Consider the following 24,557-nt stretch of genomic DNA (forward strand, 5'->3'; position numbering starts at 1 on the left):
ACCAGTGAATGTCCCTTCGTGACCGATTTCTAACGAATATTTCGCAAGATTTTTAATGAGTTGTGGAAGTATACAAATAAAAACTTGGACAGTCAATATACATTCACAGGTTGCATTAATGAATTGGCATTTTTTTCATTTTCTTTTGGGAGTTTTCAATAAAAATTTCGATGATTTCGAATCGAATTTTCGATCGAGATTTCGAACAAATTTCTTTAAAAGTTTGATTTCTGGTACCTTGAACGTCAGTGTCGCATTTTCATAAACTGAGGGTGCGCTCCCGCTTCACCAAGACTGCGCTGAGTTGATCGTGGCGCCTTCATGCAACTATTCGTGTTCCGCAGATGTGCATATTGCATATTTAAAAATTGAAGGCGCTCCCGCTTTTCTCACTTCAATGCCAGTTGTTGCACCTGCATAGCTGAGTTAATGGGGAAGAGTATATCGTCAGTTAGTGACACGAGGCCAGACTATCTAAGGCCAATAATTCGGTCAGTGTCTTGACCTAGAAAGACTGCATTGAGTTGGTTACGGCGCCTTGATGCATCCTATTCACGTCCTATGGATGTGCATGTTGGATGTTCAAAAATTAAAAGCATTTCCGCTTTTCTCACCTCTTCAGGAATGCACGGGAATAGCCAGTATTTTTGGTACAGGAAGGCTCTACCGCATTTTCATTGGTTACGTTTTAGGCTGACATGGTGCCTGATGTTCAGATTTTTGACCGGCCAATTCAGGGACTGGCTGACCAGTTCACGGATTGAGGAAAAACTTCGGCCGGTTCGCAGATGCGAGGCCAAAAGGTTGCCTAGTCCTCGTGCTAGGTGATTTCACCATCAGGGCGTCTCTAAACTACACCATTTCCAAGAAAATCAATGATAAAAATCATCCGTACCGACCTACGTCACACAGTGGATCGAGGCAATAGGTGAGGTCGGATAAAATTTGGAAACTTTAAATGCTTATAACTCCATTTATACAAAACTTTGAGGTTCTAAAAGTGGTTTCATTAGTTTCTTCGTGGAAATTTCCTCTAAAAGCACCCCTTGAGTTTTAAAATGTGACGAAATAAACATCAAAATTCGCAGTTATAGTTAAAAATGTCATGTTCGACCTCTCCAGTTGACTCGATCCACTGTGCATCATCAAAAAAAATCCAAGATGCTCGAAATGCAAACACTTTTTTTTTTTTTTTTTTTTTTTTTTTATTATTTTTTATTTTTTATGACTCGCTTGAGCTTGGATAGGGCAAGAGGCGCTATATATCTATGTTTTTTTAAAAGCGGGTGTATGATTCGTCGTGTGCGGCGGCCATTAGCTTGTTTCTCACTTCGGTGGTCTCATCAATTATGCAATTGACTTCCGACATGGTGATTCGTCAACGCAAAGGACGGCGCTCATCGTTTCTCGGCCCGTCGATCGCGGATCGTCCACGTTGCGACCGCGACCCAGCGTCACGTACTCACGTCGTCGTGCGTGACAGTGTGAAGCGAGCCTCCATCAAAACGGGGAAGAGCGGCGGCGCACGGTGGATCGAGTCAATAGGAGAGGTCGGACAAGATTCGGAAACTTTAAACGCTTATAACTCCGTTTATGCAAAACTTTGAGGTTCTAAAAGTGTTTACATTTGTTTCATCGTAAAATTTTCTTCTTAAAGCATCCTTTGAAATTTAAAACGTGACGAAATAAACATACAAATTTGTAGTTTTAATCAAAGAAATAATGTCCGACCTTTCTAATTGACTCGATCCACTGTGCGGCGGGAGAGAAGCTCTCGTGTTATTGGAGAGAAAAGTAAGTGTAGGTATAAAACGTCGAGGAAACGGATCTAGGAGCGTCCGAACGGTAAATTTTATCCAATGGATCCTCCGTTCTTCGTAAAATTGTCGATACTCATCCAAAATACTCTTACGAATTGTTCGGGCGATTGAATATCGACGAATTTTATCTTTGACTGTATAAAATAGAAACTCCTTCAATTAGCGCCGATATGCAACACGATATGCACATCAGTGTAGTCCTTACCACAGACGTGGTGCGATCGTCAATGCGTTCCCAGATATTCTTCGCTTACCTACGCTAAAAACTATTGCTGATGGTACTGCCGTGTTACCGGAGAGAGCAATGAGACATAAATGAAGTCAAGCAGAACTGGATCTAGTAGCGTCCGGGCGGTTTTTATTCAACGAATTTGCCGTTGTGCACAAAATTGTCAATCCTCACCCAAAAGGCTGTCGGAAAATTTCTTGGTATCATTAAACGATGACGAACTCTATCTTCGACAATATGAGACTAGGAAAAAGCCCATGACTGAAGTCACGGTTCTGGATGCTTCGTCATATATTATTAATTTAGAACTCGCTCACTTCATTTATTGAGTAATTCCCTAGGATTAACCGGAGCGATGCAGAATGGAACGAGTCAATAGGAGAGGTCGGACAAAATTTGGAAACTTCAAAACCTTATGACTCCATTGCAACAAAACGTCACGGTCTTAAAAGTGGCCCCGTTAGTTTCCTCGTAAAATTTTTCTCTAGAGGCACCCCTTAAAATTTAAAATGTGACGAATTAAGCATCAAAATTTGCGGTTTTAGTCGAGAATGTTGTGTCCGACCTCTCTGATGGACTCGATCCACCGTGCGATGGACCGGGATTGTGTCAATTGACATGATGAAATGGAAAAATAAAATCGAACCTCGATCGATTCATGTTTATCTACTTCCATCGATGCTTACCAATCTAATGCTATCTCGATCCATCCGTTTGGCAAAAAGCTTTTACTCGTGTGTGCCATGTCACGATTGCATCCCCGATTCGGCCATGCGGGAGCTCGTGCGGCCTACACTAAAAATTGAAGGCGATCCTTCTTTGTTCTTCCTCCTCGCCTTTTCTTCTTTTTCGTCCTCTTTTCTTCTCCCTCCCCCCTCCTCCCCCTTTTTTCACTCTTTTTCTACTTCTTTCTTTTTTTTATTCTCCTTCTTCCTCTGGCGATCGAAAGGCATACCAATTTGCAGGAAAAAGTACTATTTTGTTCCACACAGGAGTATGCATAGTTCTCTCGCAAAATAATGTTAATTTACTGCCTGAAATGACGTCACTTTTCACGCAGTTACTTACGACTTTATTCTATTTAATTTTGGTTTTCATACTAAAGACGAATTTTGCTGATTTAGCTGAATTAGTCAGTTCGTTTAAATTAGACGGTTCGTTTAAATTAGATCGGTCGAATTTTGAAGGATACTCGATTTGGAAAATTTGGACGCCACTGCTCGCTTTCAGTGACACACGCGCCGCGTCGCGCCAGCACGTTCGGAACGGGGATGAGGATGAGAGGCGTGAAAAAGGGTGCGCTACGAGCCAGAATAATTTTCCTGATGAGGGTCTCACTCGGCAATTCGACGAAAAGGGACGAGGATGTTATGTTTATTCCGGTATTCTCGGGTTCCTCCGTGAAAGTAGGTTAGACTCACCCGCGTCGATTCGAAAAGAAAACAAGAGTCGTGGATACTGTTAGGCAATTGAATCGGTCATTCTTAACGAGGCTCAAGAGCCTAAAAAGTCGAAAATAGAGAATAGAATTGATTGATAATCTCTATTTATTCTCGATCCATCGAATATGGTGTAGATGCAGCTTGTGGCAAAGAGTCGAGCAGAATAGTTCATAGAGCACATAGAGTCGTAATGTAAATGGGAGAGCTATTTGAGCATTTTCCAGGTCCCGAATTCCGAGACTCCTGTGTAACGCCGGGCCACTTTTTCGATACATAATCGATTGTTTTCGATACACGAGGACCCGGCCATCTGATGTAAACACAGATGATAAGAATTATTACGTATTCTACATCGCCATTTTGGATCGAAAATGTATCGAAAAAGTGACCGAAGCTCGGCGCACGCACTAGGCTCGGAACTCGTCGACTAGAAGAACATGGCGCCAGCTTTCCTATTTACATTATCTCTATGCATCCTCTATGCAATAGAATAATTTTGCACCTGTATAAGGGAATAAAGCAACCCAACTCACATTGGTGTACAGTGGTAATATATATTTAATAATAATAATAAGACCATCTACAGCACTATCGATTACTTTATGGAGTGGAGGTCGAGGTCTTTTTTTTGGATGAACAATATTAAATTTCATCCAAACTTGATATTGAGGGCAAATAATCTGCCCACGAAAAAAACATGATTTAAGCATACACTACAGTGCCATATATATACTCAGTGAAAAGAGGACTACATTTGGACAGAAAGGGAACCAAGTCATATCAAGCACGGAAAAAAGGAAGAAGGGTTTGTTAGATAATATGGGCATCTCTAATTAATTGTGGTCGCACCCCAATAAATTAGGTTACTAACATCCAACGATTTGGGGTTGGTACCATACATTCATGGGATAACCCTTGAACCTTTTTTCCCCCGTGAGATCAATTCTTTTGACAGATTTGGTAAGCCCTGTGCCTCGTTAGACGATTCTTCGGTAGACATGGTCAGGCCACTTTTTGATCTATGATGTATTTCTTTGAAAATAATGCAACCAACAAACAAAGTGATGAAACCCTCTTACATAATCCTATTGTCTTCCAGTCGCTGCTAAGTACTAGAGGTTAGCACTCTGGCACTACCCCGAGTGAGGTAATGTTACCAACTACTTGTTGCTGCGACTGAATTCATGTAAGCCGACACAAAATATTGGGTCCAGCTTATTGCTAAAATTATACCACCACCTCCCCCCCTCCCGGTGGAGTGATCGGGCAACTTTTAAGGTGGGGCACATTCAGGTTCAAAACATAAGAGAGGTAACTCAATGAGAAAGAATGAGGTGACGCCTCTACACTCACCCTATGTCTGCGCGACCATTTTCGATGAGGATCGGAGGAGTGTCGTGGTCTATGCTCGTCAAAAGAATAAGAGGTTCCTCTTTTTTCCTTCTCAAGCCAGGCTGTTGCCGCTTTACCCTGAAGAACAGAAAAAAAAGGAGATTAAATTAAGGTGAATATATTCCTGTAAATCCATAGAGTAACATAAACTTATCGAGTGTTCAACTCTCAAACCAAGTATATCTAGGTTTGCGACATTACCGACTTCACGTCATAGGTACTTACCTCATTTTTTCGATAGAAAACTAATCAACGGCGCCTCGTAAAAACTGTCGCGATTTTTTTCTCTGTGTGAAGAAAATTCTGAGAAAATTATAAGGAATGATGTTGAGTTTCTTTACATAATAAAAATAAAAAATAGGGGGGGGGGGGGGGGGGGGAAAGGAAGAAAAAAATAGGAGTGGAGATTTCAGGTAACGCATCGCAAACGGGATACATGTTTTGGGAGGGTCACTTTCAATATGTTACCATATGCCCAAGAAACGGACTTCAGGATTGAGACCTCCTTCAGTAAATGAGCTGACCCTACTTTAAAACAGTGAATATTGCATCTTTTGGCGCAAATGACGCTCACAAATCCAAAAATTGATCTTTGGAAAAAAGTTTCAACAAATTAGAGGAAGAACGCATTCGAGAAGAACACGCATGAATTTAGCCAGCGCCAACGCCAGCTTTAGAAATGATCTGTTTCAGACCGTGATATCATAATTGATAATTCAAAGCACGGCTGAAATCTCGACGAAATTTTTCTATGAAGTGGGGGGGGGGGGGGGGGGCAACTAGTATCAGAGACTGAAAATTGATATTTTCGACTTCAAAACGTTGTTTTTTCAGTATTTTATTTCCACTGGGAGGGGCTGCTTGCCTTACCCCATCAATAATAAAGAAGAGAAAAAAAGAAATAAAAGAATAAAAAAAAAAGAATAAAAAAAAGAAATAAAAGAATAAAAAAAAAAGAATAAAAAAAAAGAAATAAAAGAATAAAAAAAAAGAATAAAAAAAAAGAAATAAAAGAATAAAAAAAAAAAAAACATTATTTAAATTGACTGAAAATAGAATTTGGGGAGAGAGGTGTGAGCGTTTTTGGCAATCGTTGAAACTAATAATAACAAACTAATAAACATGAAATAAAAAATAAAAAATAAAAAAATCTGAAAGAACGGAGCGTTTATTTAGATAGACAGAAAATGCAATTCAAGATAGGTGTTTTGCGAATCGCGAAAACTGGTGAAAAGAAACTAGACATAAAATGAAGAAAGAAGCCAAGTCGAAGCTTCTATTTAAATAGACTAAAAAGGGGTTTTGCGGGGAAAGGTGTGGGTGTTTTGCGACCGGCGGAAACTAATGGCAGGACTCAGCGAATTTGCACCTCGCTGTGGCAGTCGGTGCTCCGATTAACGGAACCAACCCCGAGGCGCGAAAACTCCCCGGAGAGTGTCAAGTGATTTGAATAGCTAATAAACCGGTGACGAATTCCGAAAGCTGCATGTGATTCATTTTTAGATGAATGGTGTTTCTAGAGGAGCGTCCGCAAGTCTCGCAAGATGAATTATGTCGAGGGAACTTTCCAGCGGCGAGATAAGTACTTGTGCAAAGTTAACGACTCTCATGCAAACAGGTGAATTTGTCAGCCCTCAACTTCTTAAGTTTTTCTCACAGATAAAAAGGGGAGGATAGAATGGACCACTTAGATAGGGTAACTGAAATTAAAAACCACAATATACAGGGTGATCCACGGTTAAACGGCCAGACTGCAGGGGCGTGTACTCCGGGTCAAAATAAGACTTTTTGGTTGTACTTATTTAATGTAATTTACTTTATTTATTGTAAGTTTTTTTCAAAAGTGCCCCCCGTTGGAGCTGCGGCCCCTAAAAATTTCGGAGAGTAAATCGTTTTTCCTGACTTTTGGCAACGGTTGTGAATCAAATCTTATGAAAATTCGCACTCCCCTGTACTTTTATGTCCTGAATTGATAAAGTATCTAAAAAAATCGAAATCTCAATTTACGGCCCCTGCAGTCTGGCTGTTTAACCCTGGGTCACCCTGTACAAGTTGACCCAAAATTCAAACACCACCCCATAAACCCCCAAGGTTTCAGCCCCTTTTTGGAGTGGCCCCTTCAAAATTTTGAGGGTCCCAAAGGTTGTTTTCTTTGATTTAGGAGCACCCCAAAAATTCCAAGTCTCCATTTCTATTTGTTCGAAAGTTACAGGGGTGATGGGCGATGCCTCGTGCGGGACTTTTGGATCACCCTGTATGTTTTATGTTCTCTCATCGAAATTATACGTAGAATACGATGGACACATCCAAACTTTACAAATTCAACTCATGGCATAGAAAATACTTTGTGGTACCTTTTCGTTAATTCACGCCTCCCGCTAACAGAAAAACCGTGGTTTACTCGAGTAAAGTGGAGCACACAAGTGTTTACGGTAAAATTTACGATGGAAGAATTTCCTAGTGCATTTCGTGATAAATGTGGAATAATTGATGGCAATCTGATTGAATCAGCATATCCGGGGTATTTGTGACAAATGAGAAAAGTTTGGAATAAATAGGGATAGAGTCAATAGAAATGAGCCTGAAGGTCAGACAAAATAGGTAATGACTACCTATATCACAACTCAGAAAGGTTGATTCTGCACCTTGTTGGGGCAAGATAGTCCAAAAATTACAACAATAGAAAGCAATTGAAAACAAATTGAAAGGCACCTAAGGCTTGCTTTTGTTATGGCTGAATAAAATAATGGCCATAAAAACTACTTTGACGTAGCCTGTCACAGGTTTAAAGTTCCGCGGGTTCCAGCGCAAGTTGAAGAGCTTTCTGTACTCCTGTATATTGAAGAGCTTCCCTCACATCAGAACGTTGCTTGGCACGATTATGTGTCTTGCAACGCCCTTAGAAATTATAAGCTTAAATCACAGTCAACTTTAAGGTACCTTCAATCAGATAAACAAACATTTTAGCTTTTTAATGGGTTCTTCCTTCTCCTGTCACAGCAGAATGAACATTTTATCTTATCCCCCGGCAAGATAAATAGACAGTTTCTTCAATTACCAACCTCCACCTCCTTCCGAGAGCACTCTTTAAATATCTTTGCTTAGTGTCGTGTGACACGTGAGACGTGCCTTTTCTCGTCTTTAAAGTCCCGCCAAGTTTTCCCGCCGTGACGTCACACTCCTCATGAATCCGGGCAAAGGCTGTTGATTTCCGCTACACCCGTTCCTTGTTGGCAAATTTTGAAGGGAAAAAAGGCGGTAAAAACCTCTCATATTTTAAAAGGACGTGTTTACGCTAAAGGGAACTATGCAATATGCAATCCCTATATGCACATCGTTCTTTTCAGCATAAATACGTCCAAATAAGGAATGAATTTAAGAAAATATGTTTCATCTAGGTAAGAAGCCTCAGCCTGAGGCACACACATTTTGATACATTCCTCATGTCTTCCATCGATTTATGAAAATTTGCAGGTGTAATCAAGGTTTTTGTAGTGTTGTTACTTTCATTCTAAGTTCATTTAGTTTCCTAGATTTCTGGTGTGCAAGAGACTCAATTTTTTTTTCCTCCCTTGTGCATACACAAAAACGTATTTTATAGTGCCTCGTCCTGGTTTCCTAGGCAATAGAACGAAAGCTACATTTCGAGGTAAATTTGTAAATTTCAATAGCAAATTGCATTCTTGTAAAAAAAAATTGCTGATTCAACGATTCAATTGCTAAAAACAGTGAGTGCAATGTTTCAACGCAGATTTTACAACAAAAAAATGCTACTTTAACCACATTGTAAACTAATTTAACCACGGGGGTGGTTAAAGTAGCATTTTTATGTTGTAAAATCTGCGTTGAAACATTGCACTCACTGTTTTTAGCAATTGAATTGTTGAATCAGCAATTTTTTTCCGTGTATATTTAAAAGCCCTTGAGTTCCGTTTCGCAAGAAAAACGTCCAAAAATTACCTAATTACTCCGCCAAATGCGCACATTCGTTCAAGCAAAATCTGAGGATATTTCGCGATGTTGAATACATACCCAACGATAAATTTGGGGTCGTTCGTAAATTATGTACCGCTCTAGAGGTAGGGGGTCAAGGAGTGCGTTGCGCAATTTTCTTACGTGATATCGGAAAACGGCCTCCGTCACAAAAGCGTTACAAGGGGAGAAGAGGGTCAAAAAATTCCGGAGAAGTGCGTTCCTTAATTTATGAGCGCTCCCCTTTAAGTAAATTGCAGAGGTGTGCCCATATTTGTAAGATTTTACGATGTTGCAACATTGCGACTCGTCAAGTCTGCCCCCACAAAGGCCTCAGATAGAAAAGTCTTTTGTGCGTCACCTAACGAACGATAGACTATATCAAAGTGAGAGACGGTCACACAGAAGCCACTTTAAAAACCCCTAGAGCACGTTTCTGCACTGACAGTGAGAGAAAAATACCTCAAAAATTCGTCTGAAACCTCGTATCGGTTTGTGCTTCCTCCCTATATGTATTTAGCCGATAGTAACACAAGGACACACATATTTTTTCGCTGGGGTGTACTTATTGTTAGCGAAATGACACCTTTCCATGACCTTGCGATGCGACTGTCATGATATGACCTCACGTGGCAGCTATGTCGGGAACTGACAACGCGAAGCCCTCGTTTTCGTTGCATTTAGTTATGGAGTCCAGGCACGTAATTTAATTAAAAATCCATCAAACTCTTAATTCATTTTAATGATATTTCACCCCCTACCCCTCCCCGCCGTGGGGCGGCATAACCATTTTCCCTTTCCGCGCTTCAGCATTATTGGCGCGACCTCTCCTGGAGTCACTAAATTGAGGCAAAACGACCTCATTTAGAATGCACGTGGAAGGAGCGCAGCGCTTTTGTCTATAAACGGTGGGTAAATCATTCTAAATTAATGCGAAGTGCAATGATTGACTTAGCCACTCCTACCATTCAGCAGCGATTTTAAAAACCAGTGAGTGTCTCTTAATCCGCAAAACAAATTTTCGATCTTGAAATGAGCTCGATGAAAAATAACTTATTTACCAGCTAATTAATGTTTGAGCTGAGGCTATGAATTGATGGGGGGGGGGGGGGGACTTCCCTAGAGGGATATTTCGGAGGTAGGCATCTTTGATAAAAACTTCGCATTATTATCGCTAGTCGGTTCCACGTGTATTATAACAAAATGAATTTAGGTATGAACAAGCTCACAGCCGTAAATATTTGATCAAACAAAGAGTAATGACAAGTTTTTCGAATGAGGTGTTATAAAATGTGTGTTTGTAATGTCACATGTTTTTTTTAAACATTAATATGATGAATTTTTATTTTAGAAACACATCTTGTTATGATTTTTTTTTTCATTTTATCATAAAATATTGTCGAAAATTTGATTGAAATGCTGAAGTGCACAGTATCTGGTACAATATATTGGCAATACTTTGGGGGAAAAATCACATCATTTTTGTTTTTTTCCCCTGAAAACCATTCGAACACATATTTAAGCAGGGATATTTCTTCGTAAAAACTGCACACTTACTAATTAGCCATACATTCATAAGATTATGACCCTCTTGAAGAATGTTTTCTGACGAATTTTGTTGCATAGTGAATGAATAATTGAGATGAAACGATTTTTTTTTTTTTTTGTGGAATTTTTGAATGTTTTTCTGTTGAATTTCGGTTCACGTATCTTTTATCCTCATTAGAGATTTATGCGTGCTTGGCACTCGATAGCTTAAGCAGGGCTGTGGGCTATTCCCTGTAGATTCCGCCGTGCCAAAGAAAAGCGCCGCGCTGTAGGAACAGTCAAGAGTTATCAAATTTCCACCGATAAGAGATTTACTTTTAAGGAGAGTTATGGCCGTTCCCTTCTTACATTATAAGATGATTTAGATCTGATCCAATTATATAAAAATTATCTGAAAAATTTGAAGCAAAATATTCATAGATTGCCCTGAAAATTCATATTTTATCAATGGACATTTGGGAACGTCTAAAGGCTCGTATGGCGTTTTTCCTCAGCGCGGCAGTGTAGTTGATAGTGGTACAGAAGAGAAAGAAGAAAAAGAAGAGAAAAAGAAAGAAGGAAAGGAGAGAAAAAGAAGAAACAAGAAGAAGAAAAAGAAACAAGATAAAAAAGAAAAGGGAGAAGAAGAAGGAAAAGAAGAGGAAGAGAAAGAAGAAGGAAAAGAAGAGGAAGAAGAAGGAAAATAAGAAAAAGAAGGCAAATAAGGAAAAGAAGATGAAGCTAAAGCTAAACCCCAATTCAATCTTAAAAAAAAATCGCTTACAAATTTTGTAAAAATTTCTTTCAGATGTCTTTCCGGACATGTTACACGACACGCGGCCAATATTTTGAAAAAATTTCAAAAACATCCACTCTCAAATTTACCTCTTTGCAGAAGATCCCCGAGTGCCATGATATAGGTCTGCGCCATCTGGAGGGTCTCGAACTTGGAGAGCTTGTGGTCGGCGCCGAGGGAGGGTATGACCTCTCGGAGCCTGTCGAAGGCCTCGTTGAGGCCGTTCATTCGGCGCCGCTCGCGGGCGTTCGCCGCGAGCCTCCGCTTCCGCATCTCCATCGCGGAGATCTGCTTGAGCTGCGAGGACTCGCTCCAGGAGGCGCGGCGCTTGGGCGCGAACCTCCGCTGCTTCTGCCCGTCCCGCCGTCGCCGTTTCTCCTCCATCTTGAAATCGGCCGAACTATCGAACTTGAACCTCCGATCGGGCGCACCGAACAACTCGAACTCGGGATAGAAGGAGCTCTGTTCGTAGCCGAAGCTGTTCTCGCTTTCGCTGGTGAATCCCAGTTCGTAGTTTCGTATCGTATCGATCGTTTTGTTCAGGCTCATCCCTATGTCCTCGTTCAAGGCGGGATTGTTGTAGATGGAGAGCTTGTCTTGTCTCAGAAGTCCTTCGTCCATTTTTAGAGCTTGAGAGATAAAGCAATCAGCGCTAAGAACGGAATGAATTTAAATTATAACTGAAAGATTTCAGTTTATATTTTCCACATTTTCCTAGCTCCATCAGAAAAGAAACTGCTTCAGCTGAGTCTCGTATGCGAACGCTGAGAAGGAAAGGTTAAAACCGACAGCAATCGGTGACCTCAGTCTGCTTGCATTTTTTTTAGCTTCAAAGACAGAAATCGCGCTAAAAATTGAAATAGTCGAGATTCAGTGCATGAATTCTGAGCTGGAGGACGTTTCAACATAGGAAATTTTTTCTATGGATAGTAAAGCGTTACTTCCATTGCTTTTGCATCGCGCATGCTTCAGAGAGGGCGATAGTAAAAAAAAATGAATTTTGCGCGAAAAACCAAACGAAGTTCATATGTTGGAACAATCGGAGATTAAAATTTGTAATGTCTCCTGTTTTCGGCTTCATGGAAGTTCATGCGTCACAAGAAAGAAAGGACGAAGCGTCGTGTGTGAATGATGATTACTGAGCAGTTCCCCGCTGAAAAAATGTGAGATCGGTAGAGAGATGCCTCTATTAATCCTTTCAAATACATGCGGTTTCGTTAATTAACCACAACGACACGCAATAAATATCTCGAGACAACTAAATGATTAAATACTTGTAAAAACCTCCGGAAACTCTTTCAGCCGACGCAGGAATGACGGTCTGGGAATTCTATTGTTGACCGGATACTTGTTTCTTGAGACGTTCGCACACACCTGCTTTCAAGAATAAATCGACGAATTCAGGCATCGATAATTAGATCTCGTCAGATGAGGTCCTTGTTGATGAAAATAATCTAGGTTAATCTTGGCGCTATAGAAATTAGGCGGAATTTTGTTGAGAGAGCGCAATTTTTCACATTTAGTCAGTATGAGTCATTTAAATACTCTTAAAGTGATTCCATATCGTCGACTCCCGCTTCTTTTCTCGTTTTCCAGATTTCTCGGGAACAGTCCAACCCTGAGTCTTTTTAATTGAAGTAAAATTCCACTAAAGGAGTTTGTAGGTATTTAAAAAAGTTCAAAAAATATCGCGTCGGCAAAGTTTTTGAGAAGCGATAAACGATTTAAAAATTTTGACAAATAAATATACTACAAAATCGCACACGCACACATAAAATTCAAAGACTCTTTGAAAAATCACGGATTAACTTTTTTAGCGCTAATGATCTTTCAACTTTGTAATTGAAAAATTATCTGCATAAAATTTCGGTTTCTTAGTAAACACACAACGATAGAGTTTCATTCGTCGTCATTTTATCAATCATCTTTTAATGCCAATAAAATTAAAATTTTACTGCACTCTTATTGATCCACTTCCCGGTGCACAAGTGATAAAAGAATGTATTTAAATTAATGAAGGCCTCGATAACGATTTCGACGAACTTTCAAAATATTCTGCATCTTTTTTTTAGATTCTGTTTGATTTCCACTTTAAAAACGCACTTGCAAAATCCGCATAAACTTACGGCATTAGCCGTACTGGAGAACCACTTTGAGCCGACGTTAAAACCGAAATCAACGTCACCTCCTTTTACCGAACAACTACACTGCGACTAAAAAAGTGTACAGAAGGGCTATTTGAATGAAACCGTCATCATTCGCTGGCTAGATGTGATAAAACGACAGAAAGAGATGTTCCTCTACGTCACTCCTGATTAATAACTTACGCCGCGCGTCGACATAAATTGAAAATAAACGATGTTTTATACATTTTATAATTGTGTTTGTTCACGTTTTCTCACGATTCCGGCCGGCACGGATTGAGGAGTGTTGACCCAAGGTTTAGAAACTCCGATGTATTTTCACGACCCGTTTTTCTTTTTCTTTTTTTCACTCGGAACGTCCAGGCTCCGATTCACCACAATTCCGACACTTTTCCACTCGCGACACGGCACGCCGGATATCCAACGCCACGAACTGATGCCATCGGGTAAAAAAATTAATTTTCAAATTCGAGTTGATCTCGATTAGGTCACGTGAGCCGACGGCGACCAATGAGAGGCTGCGGTCATCCCTCAGGTAAACCGCCGTTGCGAGATCCTCCTTGAAAAAACGAGAATATTCATACGCGAAGACTGAAAAACCAGGAACTCGTGCAACGTACTAAGGGGAGATTGCCTGATTTCGTTGGAATTTATGTTTCTTTTGTGGGTGGGAGTGTGTTTTTTTATGCGGCGCGGCAAGGTTGGGCGGCAGTGGGGGCGGGAGCAGAGCAACATGTGTTTCGGGCGCGTGGCGGCTGCGAGAGCTCGGGGTCGGGGGTGGAGGTTTTAGTTAAAAAAAATAATTATTCCCCCACGAGCCGCAGCGGTGGCTCCTATCGGCGCGCGCGCAGATTATCTCCCAGATATCGCGCATTAGCCTCATTTGTGTCACTGACCTGACTCGTAACTATCTTTGATGTAGGGGGGTAAGACCGTCTTATCGCTCTTTTCTACCTTCCTAATTTCACAAGTATTCGTCTATTTATTTATTTTTGTTATAATGACGTAAGGACCACATATATAATAAGTTTTTCGGCTTGCCTGTGAGAAAAGTGACACGCGTTTGTCACTTTATATCCGTAGACGGTAAATATATCGATTATTTACGTAAGGACCGAGTTTATCAGAAGGGAACCAACCTACATTTTCGAAAAAATTGAGTTAAGAATGTTTTTGAGTTTCACTGGTCGATTATTTTCTCCTGCCAAAATCTGAGAGTCGAAAGAGAGAAATTCGCTTGTGAAAATAAAGTTTATTTTCTACGTCGAGGCTTATGCAGGAATACAACTTCAAACCTCTTTGTCCCTTTCAACTTAATGTGGGTTGGTCCTTTTCTGATGATCTCGGTCCATTTTGTCTACACTGTTAAAAATTATTCTGGCCTGAGTGGCCTGAGTGAAATATTGTGGAGCTATCCTGCCTGGAGCATCGAGTGACAAAATTGTGCGGTGAGTTAGATAGCTCGCTCTGGCATGGGAAGCTCCTTGTAGCATGCTACAAGGAGCTTCCCATGCCAGAGCGAGCTATCTAACTCACCGCAAAATTTTGTCACTCGATGCTCCAGGCAGGATAGCTCCAGGAAAGACAGCTGTATGCTCGGGACAGATACTTTCCACTCAGATTTTTGATACTTAAGAAGAAACAGAGCTATAATTTTCTGCGCATCATCAACGCGCATTGACCGTTACAATCTCATTCTGGAATTCACGACTGCGACGGCGTCAGTCTCCAGCCAGTGGCTTTTGCGTGAACAGTGATTAGTTGCGACTCGTGAAGGTGTACAGCAAATTAAATATTGTTTGAAGGCTTTCCAGGATAATACCCCATGGATCCCATACCAAAGTGTTCGCTGAGTTCCTAACACGACGGAAAATAAAAATTCGTCCTAGTAGAATAGCCTACCTCCAGGAATTTTGAAAACGCCGGTAAGGGCAGCAGTTTTATGAAACTAGGTTTAAGAGGAAAAATACATATTTCGTACCATTATACTGCAAAATTGTATCTCTTTCTCTTTTATCGCTTCATTCCTTATCGCTTGTTGATTTGCATGTGCATGGTAGTTTATTTAGATTATTCCCTATTTAAAACCATCATGTTGCTCCCATTAATGTATTATTTGCTTTTAGTTGTACTTCCTTGTCAAGTATCTGTAGTTTCCTTGGTGAAGGTTCGTTATGCGTCTGGAGATGGCACTGTATGCCGAAAAACCTCAGGTGTATTGAATAAAATTTTGCAGTATAATTCTACGAAATTGTCATTTATTCTTTTTAGCTCGTATGATACTTTTGGGCATCAAAGCCTGATTATACGGGTATGGCGTGGCGTCCAGTAAAGTTAGAATTCTGTTATCGTGTATATTTGTTTTTTAAGCTTACACTGAATTTATGTTCACAAAATACTTAATATCTACAAAACTTTTCTTTGTCTAAAAGCGTTTTCGAAATTACTGGAGACAGCTGTTCAGCTATGACAAATATTGATTTTCCGTAGCGTGTTTGCAACTCAAAAAACACTTTGGCTCCGAATTTGTGGGATATTGGCCCGAAAGTTCCTCAAACATGATTTGATTTGCAGTACAACTTCACATCTTTTCAAAAAAAAAAAGAACATACATTGCAGTTACAGGTGGAAGGGAAAGGCAGAAGAGGGAGGGAGGAGAGGGAGGGAGGAGAAGGAGGGGAGGAGAGGGAGGGGAGGAGAGGGAGGGGAGGAGAGGGAGGGGAGGGGAGGAGAGGGAGGGGAGGAGGGGGGGAACGGATCGGGGTATGAGACGGATGCCAGGGGTAAGGGGAGGGCAGTCGCCAGCGACGCAGCCCGTCCTTATGCCTGAGTTACTTTAGCTCAGCATTTCCGTACTTACGTCGGAGATTTTCAACTCCGTGGAAATTGGCCCTGAGCGATGAGTGACTTCCGAGCGACTTCCTTATATAGGTCGTGCTCTGAGCTAATTTTTTTTAACAGTGTATTAATGTAGGTGGACATATCTGGACACGGAAATTTTTCCCCTTTAGACTTAGCAACTTCTCGCCCATCTTGATCCGCTGATGATGTCATGAAAGAGTTCCATTAGCGGCGTCATACAGGTAATGAGGGAAAAAATTATTATTCCCAATATAATAATTTTTAAAACTTACGTTTCTTTGAAAAAGAAAGTGGAAAAAAAATATTGCTGTAATTTAGCTCGAAACTTCAAATTAAACGTAAACAACGACGGCCGTTTCCCAAGTTTCCGATCTACTTGCGAAAGCTGGCAACGTCTGTTTCGGATATTTCGCTTGGATAAAGCTGCGGCTGCCCTTTTGGGCCCTCTAAGGTCTCCATGAAACGATCTTTTCCTACTCTCTTTATGGAGGTATTCTAGTAGCACACCCCATCAGTCAACGTTCCTAATACATCGATAAAATATCGGTAAGATTGGTGTAGAAGAAAATGCAAAAGGCTAATAATATTGATCGTCTTTTTTTCTACACGTGCGTTTAAGTCTCCAGGCAAGTGTGATTAATTTTAATCTTAGGGGCGTTCATGAATTACGTAACGCACTTTTTCGGCATTTTTTACCCCTCTTCTACCTTTTGTACCAATTCGTAACGCAATTACGTAACGCTTGACGGACACCCCCCCGCCACTCCCTTAAAATCCCAAAATGTATGTGGGGAAACTGTTGAATATCTAATGGGAGAAAATTTGAATTATCTTAAGGTGATTCGATGGACGCCATATTTTGTGTCAGAACGGCATGCGACATATCGCATCAATTGGTTCCATTATTTCAGCTATTCGTCATTTTTCTCCAATTTTGAGATCGCAATTCTGTTGTCAGGAGACTAAAGCACTCACTTACCAATCTTAACAAAGGAATTCAACGTAATAGATGCGTGGTTTTTTAGAGGGAAAACATCGCATTCGATACTGATATCGAAACTGCACTCAAATGCGATATTTTCTCTCTAAAAAACCACGCCTTTATTACGTTGAATTGCTTTGTTAAAATCGGTAAGTGAGTGCTTCAGTCTCCTGACAACAGAATTGCGATCTCAAAATTGGAGAAAAATGACGAGTAGCTGAAAAAATGGAACCAATTGATGCGATATATCGCATGCCGTTCTGACACAAAATATGGCGTCCATCGAATCACCTTAAACTGAAAGTTGACAAGGTTTGCGCAGATCGACATTAATTCGAGTGCAGTTTCGATATCAGTATCGAATGCGATCTTTTCTCTCTAAAAAACCACGCCTCTATTACGTTGAATTCCTTTGTTAAGATTGGTAAGTGAGTGCTTTAGTCTCCTGACGACAGAATTGCGATCTCAAAATTGAAGAAAAATGACGAGTAGTTGAAAAAATGGAACCAGTTGATGCGATATATCGCATGCCATTCTGACACAAAATACGGCGTCCATCGAATCACCTTAAACTGAAATTTGACAAGGTTTGCGCAGAGCCTTAGAAATGTGTCCAACTTTTTAAATTGCGATACATCAAATCGAAATACATTCGATTAATCGATTAACTTAGCCCTAGGTAATTGAAAAACTCCACAACAACAAGGGGATTTTTAAAAATAGGTTGCTGTTAATTTTGATCGGAGCGGATCATCCTCCTTTCCAACCGTCCAATCAGGGGTCATGTTTGTCCCTCATCGCGTGGTTAATGAAAAATGAGAAGAGTCCATCCCTCTGTCACGTCAACTACCATAGTATAGCTTTTTGACCCTCATCCAGTCATCCCCACGGCATTTGCTGTTGCACAATTGACGTAATAACCCTGTCTAGCTCATATTGTCCCTCGACAGACAAAATAGCGTACCTATAATTCCACGTGAGCTCCGAAAAGCATGCGATTATACGGACAACGCGGCTCATCACAGGGTGAAGCTGTGTCCTTACGTCAAAGGAGCAGTAATATTTATGATGTTGCGGAGCTCAAGTTGTTGACAGCTTTAATATGATAGCCGTGACCCCCTTCCCGTATTCAGCGACGATGATAGGTGATTTGATCCCTTCCACCCTCACCCTCTACTCTTTCTCTATTCATCCCCAGTGCCGGTTCCGCACAGAGTCTGCCGAGTATGAAAGGATCCCGGTTTTGATTAAGTCAACCTCCAAAAGCTATTTTAGAATAGAGCAAATATTCCATAGCTGCTTCTACCTTTAAAATTTGCAGATTTTGGTACGATCATATTCATTCATTCATTCATTCATTCATTCATTCATTCATTCATTCATTCATTCATTCATTCATTCATTGTTACTGCCCTCTTTAGAGGTGTAAATGGCCTTAGATGCTAAAGCACCGCTTTAAAATAAAATTATTTTACTACTACTACATTCATTCATTCATTCATTCATTCATTCATTCATTCATTCATTCATTCATTCATTCATTCATTCATTTATTTATTTTTTCATGGCGGTCGGTACATTTTCATTTCATTAATACTTTTTGGAACTATGATAGGTACTGATCATGTTGGTCGTTCATAAAAAAACGTTACATCGAATCTATTTTTTGACCCCCGTCCCTATCCCCTTGTGGCGCTCTGGTGACATAGGTCCGTATGCTTCAACTCATGCAAACAAAATGGCGTCAATTTTTCTCCAGCCCCCCCCCCCTCTGGAGCGTCCCGTCTCTCATGAATGGTCCCATCCATACGCTTCTCTCGGATTAAAACGAAAATCGTAAATTTTTGACGAATCATGGATATAAAATTAAATTAAAAAGGAAACAAAAATTATTCAAGATAAATCAAATTTGACACTAATATAGAGCTGAAATTGGGCTACACAAGTGGAAAAAGTAAGCATTACAAAACATGTTTCCTCATCCAAACTTCACAAAAGGCTCATTGATCATAATGAACATTTTGAATATCTATTCGTAATTGGCGCTCAAGAAACCAGCGCAGGCCACCAAGCAACGTGCGAGCAAAAATACATCGAATTAATGAACTCGATCGGGTATTATTGTTCAGATCAGAGATTTCCACGCATGAAAAAAATCAGTAAACATTTTAAGAGACAGTGTTCGTCGGTTTTCCCGTAAAAAACATAAATAAATACAACGTGACAAGACATCTGTAAAGTCGCCAATGGAGATATTTGTTCTCCGACCAATCATGTTTGGTGATGATGCACAGTTTCTAACCTTGTCAAGCGGTCCATTGGGATTTTTGTGGAACACCCTGTGGACGAGAGGGCTCATTAAATTAGAGTTGAGAGGGAGGGGCTACCCTCGATGATTAGCGTGACCACCGAATGGAACAATGCTGGAACTGTTTATTGATGGGTAATTTGTGTCGCGTGCCACCACCAACGAGAGAGGACCCTTGATCTCCCTCCCGGCCCCCTTCCTTTCTTCACTTTTCACGGCGCCCCACCAACAACCGACGAGGACCTGGAATCGAAACTTGTTGCCATGTCCTACTCTAATACCAAGCATCATCTCTTATTCCACATTCCGTGCTATTTTCAAAGAATGGGCCTCATGCGCACGACTCATATAGTGAGAGTTTTCAACGCATTAAGCGCCATCACTGTCTTGGTTTTCTCTTTATTCAGTTATATCGAAATATTTTCGAATTAATTTAAAAATATTGGTACCAAATTCTTACAAAAGGCATTGTTGGAAAAACATTAAAAAAAAGCTTTGACAGGATTTTTGAACAGGGTGGTGGGAATAACGGAAAAAAGAAACATCCCCCCAAGATTTTTGCCATGATTTCTTGAACACAAATAATGTCTGTTAAACCATTTTTCATTTTTTTTAAAACAATAACTACAAAATATTTTTAGAAAAAGTCAAAAAATATTTTGAGTGATGGACAAGGTTCAACCACTGGTCAGCAGGGATGAACAAGTAGGCGTTTTGCAAATATTTTGAAAATATTTATAGCTAAAATGCCAATTTCCTGACATTTTTGGCCGTCATCTTGAAAAAAATAAAGATGCAGATTACGTGAAAAAAAATCTTTTTTTTATCCTCTTTCGAACGGTGCATCACAAGGAAATTGCCACTTTAAAACAAATTGCGGGCCGCCGCCGCCTTCCCCCCTCCCTAATTGGATAAGCCAAATAGTATTCTCTTTAACTTAGAAACATTCCCCAAGTTTCATCTCAATAGATCAGTTGGGGAAAATTTTAGGGGGGAAGGGGGAGGGGAAGTATGGACTTTCGAGACATCCTGTATATTGAATCGCTATGAGCGGAAATCGTTGTCAATTTTTGGTCACTGATATAATCTTCCAAAGCTCGTTTTTAGTGATATAGTATCCATATAGGATCAATCGAATATAGGAATCATTGAAAGAGAATTTCTCCTAACCCCTTGTGATATTATTGGCAATAGATGCTTCGCAAAGCATGGGTCATAAGGATTATCGGTGGCTTCATACGACCGCGCCTATGTTGTGGCGCATTAAGTTTTCCAGGAGGACGGGGTCCAAAATCATCAATGCCCGATAATCGCGATAAGTGGCCTGCTTTTAAGTAAATTTTTGGGTCTACAGCAGGGAAATGTAGAGAACCTATCGTGACCGTGAGAGGGATTTTTTTAATGATCAGAAATTACATCCTTATCCGCTAAATAAAAAAATTCAAATGTTAAAAAAGAAGAAGAAAAAAAGGATTAAAGTTTAAAGAGCAAGAATTTTGGCAAATTTATTCGGTAGTATAATACGTCCACCCACCCTCCAACTTCAAAGAATAATGTGCCCTCAAAAACTCAAAATCTGAAACCTTGGCGGATACACCCTTTCCCAAATAAACCCTTCAATTATAGAATTGGTTCCGAATTTTGGTTGGGAAAAGCGAATTAGTGCCGTTAAGTCAGAACTGCGTTGCACCGCCGACCAATCGGAGGTGTGGTAGAAGGACATAATACGGTCGTGACCTTCGCTTAAGTCATTTTAAACGGGTATCCAAGACATAGATGCAGCTACTTCAAGGATCTATTGTTTAGGTCAGATAAGACTTTTTCGCTCTACAGATTTTTTTTTTCTTTCAGACCTACTGGCGGTAAGTGAAACCCCTCGAAGTCCTGAAAGACAATTTTTTTTTAAAAAAAATTTCAGCCTCAGTCTCTGTAGTATTTCTGTATTCCTCTGTAGTAAAAATAAGGTATGTATGTATATGTCTTTAGGTTAGCAATATTTTTAAAACATAGTGAAGCTTGTCTGGATATTTTTGATGAGAGTATAATTGCGAAAATGTTTTGAAAATGATTTTTAAACAGTTTTACGACATTATATCAAAATTGCGAGAGTATATTTTAGACAGCGTCTCAAAAATGCAAGAGGGACTTCAAAGTCACTCTTCGGTTTAAAAAAAAGTCCACTCATGACGATAGTATTTTAGACAAATTGTTGACGATTTAGAAAATCTTCGAAAATATCAAATTTTGCATATCATACCTCCGATCTCACACCACTCATAATACCTTTAAGATCATTTAAATTTTTTTTTTCTTTATTTTTTTTTTAAACATGTCCTCAGTATTATTGGAGCCCCGCAAATAAAAAAAAAAAAAAAAAAAAAAAAAAATCATTAGAGCTGGAAACTCCATTTGCCGACGCAGAGGTCCTCTAAGATGAAAAAAGGCCCCTGCGCGCACCTGTTCTTCAAGGCGAGGAAGAAAGGCAACACTGTGAGGAAGTTGACACGCGGAAGAGGTGGTACGGAGAGGGCGAGGAAAGGGAGCAAGACCCTCGACCTCGACCACTCGCAACCCTATCTGTTGAGTGTATCGCGTAACAGTTATCCGGATAGCGGGCAGCTGCCTCCCAATGATCTGCATATCGGATCCTCTTCATCTCTCCGACTTTTTTACACGGTAACACTATTTCATCACTCACACACCCACACACCACACACATTCGGGTGTCTTTCAACGAGCATTTACAATCTTTCGGAATCCGGACGACTGACGATCGCGCTATACCCTCGATAACCTCCGGATCCCTTGTTTCACTGGCCATACTTTCCACCCGTAGGTTCCTATGAACTTGACAATATGCGTGTTAAATACTTTTTTGTTTCCTTTGGAGATCCTTCGGTCCTGAAGCACTCCCTTTAATTTTTCTATGAAATAAAAGTCACCTTTATACCCAGCATTACATTTATTTTAGTTAAATTTATAGACAAATTTTATTTAAAAAATTTAAAGATGTAATTTAGTCTTATTTTCTAGAAAAATTTTAAATACAGCTACCAACATGTTTAAACACTCCCTTTAACATGGCGCGATTGCTCTCTTATCCCCTGCATACCTATTTCTGTTCGAAAAGGCTGGACCATTCTTTCATCCTCGGCTAGGAAAACCATCGGATAGGTACTTGCAAAACTCCGGCCTTGGAGACCGTACTCACGGGTTGTATGAACACACCGTCCGTCTCAGGCTCAGAGGCCAAAATTTCCAGGTGCTGAACCGTAGCTTCGACTGCTCCGGGTCCAGAAGCCAGAGGGACGGGTGCTGCACCCAAAAATCCCGGCCTCCGAGCCCGGAACGGACGGTAAATATATGTAGACCTTAAGTGCGGCTTTGGAGTTTTTTTTTCGAAGAAAATATTTTTTTTTCATCGTACTCTGCAGCTTTTAATCAGTCGTCCACTTTCTGTCTGTATAAATCTAGGGCGAAATATTTTCTCAAATGCCTCTATCTTTCTAAACCCCCCCCCCCCCCCCCTTCCAAGAGTCATTAGACTGCTAGTCTGGCGTCAGCATATTTTTAAAATATTTTTGAGGTATTTAACAGTATTATCAGAGTTTTTTTTCTCTTTCCCCCCTTTTTTTTCAAAATAATTTTAGGTTTTTTAGTTGTTTTCTTTAAAAATTATATTTGTAAAATTTACGTTTTTTCAATACAATATTTTCACTATATTTTAACAAGCATATTTTCATGATTTAATTAAACAAATATTTTGAAAATTAGTTTCCCTTTCTTATAAGAAAATCTTGCTCAAAATTCATGTGAAACCACTTGAAAAAAAATTGGCCACAGTGTCGTGAAAATTACTTTCCAGAGTCTACAAGTATTTGCGGAAGCAGCTTCCGAGAGCCAAAATTATACCCGTTCCTACCCTAATTGGAATTTTCTCTGGTTCTGACTTCCCATAAAATAGGTTAATTAGGTAAAAAAAACCCTCACTCTTATAGTAGAATAAATGAGAATAATTTATTTTAGCGTGTTCCTCTAATGTACTTGTATCCGGGGGGGGGGGGGGGGGGATGTCGGAAGAATTTTTGATCGGGGTGGTAATTAGAAGGAAGCGCGTGAGGTAAAGCCGCAAGACGCGTGCAGACTTCTAGAAGTTCTGGAGCGAGTGGGGGTGACGCCTTGGCGCTTGCAGCTGTTTTGTCGGACTTGAGCGACGCATACTTAACAGGCGAAACGATGGTAATAAATTATTATATTGCAATAGCTCGTGTTCCTAAGTCTCGCGCTCGACGCTCGCTGCCACGACGCGAAGAAGTGCAAGCTATTATTCGGGGCTGAAATTTAAAATTCAAATTCCTACCCTCGCCAGCAACGCAACGTGTATAAAGTATCCCGGCGATATCTGACTGAACTCATCTACCCTCAGGCATCTACTCAGGGCAATGACAAGAGCCTTCAGCCGTTGCGCCCCCTTGCCATGTCGACCGTGGTGGCTCTCCCATGTTGGATAGAGTACCTTTATAGACAGAGTATGGCCGTTTCTGTGGCCGTCTTTCATTGGCCGCGAGAAAATAGGCTGACACGATGTTTTTACGGCCGTAAATAAACGAATAAAATGACTGTTATCATCAAGCAATTTTGAGGCTCCTAACTTTTACTTTCCCTCCCTTTAACCAGCTAAACAATTCCTAACCACAATATGTCTATAGTTGGCTGTAGGCTCCACATTAAACCAAACCTCCAACGCCATTAAACCCTCACAGAAGAAGAAGAAGAATTTTGAGGTTATGCGCATCTTACATCCTCCTGTGACAAAGGGGAAAGGCGATTTAACAGTGTTTTCATGTGTGTTTCATGTTATTCGTAAAGGTTTAAGTAAATTGTCAATGCCGTATAATTGAAATTTGTTCAAATTTTAGCTTCTTATCAATGTTACGGTAAATCGCCATCTTATTTGTTTACTTACAGCCGTAAGAGCATCATGAAGCCTAAAACTCGTTGAGCGGCAAAAAAGGCGGCAGTTTGCCTGTAATAAAAAGATGCAGTGGCGTGGCGTGGATTGCGATATATCGATTGTTATGCC

General features: G+C 40.3%; 2 protein-coding genes across 4 annotated transcripts in view; both read right to left on the reverse strand.

Annotated features, from left to right (window-relative positions):
• LOC109032483 (uncharacterized) overlaps window positions 1–24,557 on the reverse strand; it is a 102,250-nt gene that overhangs the window by 11,318 nt on the left and 66,375 nt on the right. For all 3 annotated transcript variants that reach the window (XM_072297068.1, XM_072297067.1, XM_019044640.2), the window contains one exon: window positions 4,845–4,961. In XM_072297068.1, coding sequence (XP_072153169.1) covers window positions 4,845–4,961 — 117 coding nt within the window. The remainder of the gene's footprint in view (window positions 1–4,844; window positions 4,962–24,557) is intronic.
• On the reverse strand, window positions 10,579–14,676 carry LOC140223945 (uncharacterized). The gene has a single exon (XM_072296470.1). The coding sequence runs from the start codon at window positions 11,797–11,799 to the stop codon at window positions 11,242–11,244; it is 558 nt and encodes a 185-aa protein (XP_072152571.1). The 5' UTR covers window positions 11,800–14,676; the 3' UTR covers window positions 10,579–11,241.

Source organism: Bemisia tabaci, chromosome 2 (assembly GCF_918797505.1).
Source record: "Bemisia tabaci chromosome 2, PGI_BMITA_v3".
In the NCBI taxonomy this organism is placed as follows: domain Eukaryota; kingdom Metazoa; phylum Arthropoda; class Insecta; order Hemiptera; family Aleyrodidae; genus Bemisia; species Bemisia tabaci.

Bases quoted from the DNA above. Each gene is read 5' to 3' on its own strand.
- LOC140223945 (XM_072296470.1), bottom strand. From the start codon at position 11,799: ATGGACGAAGGACTTCTGAGACAAGACAAGCTCTCCATCTACAACAAT.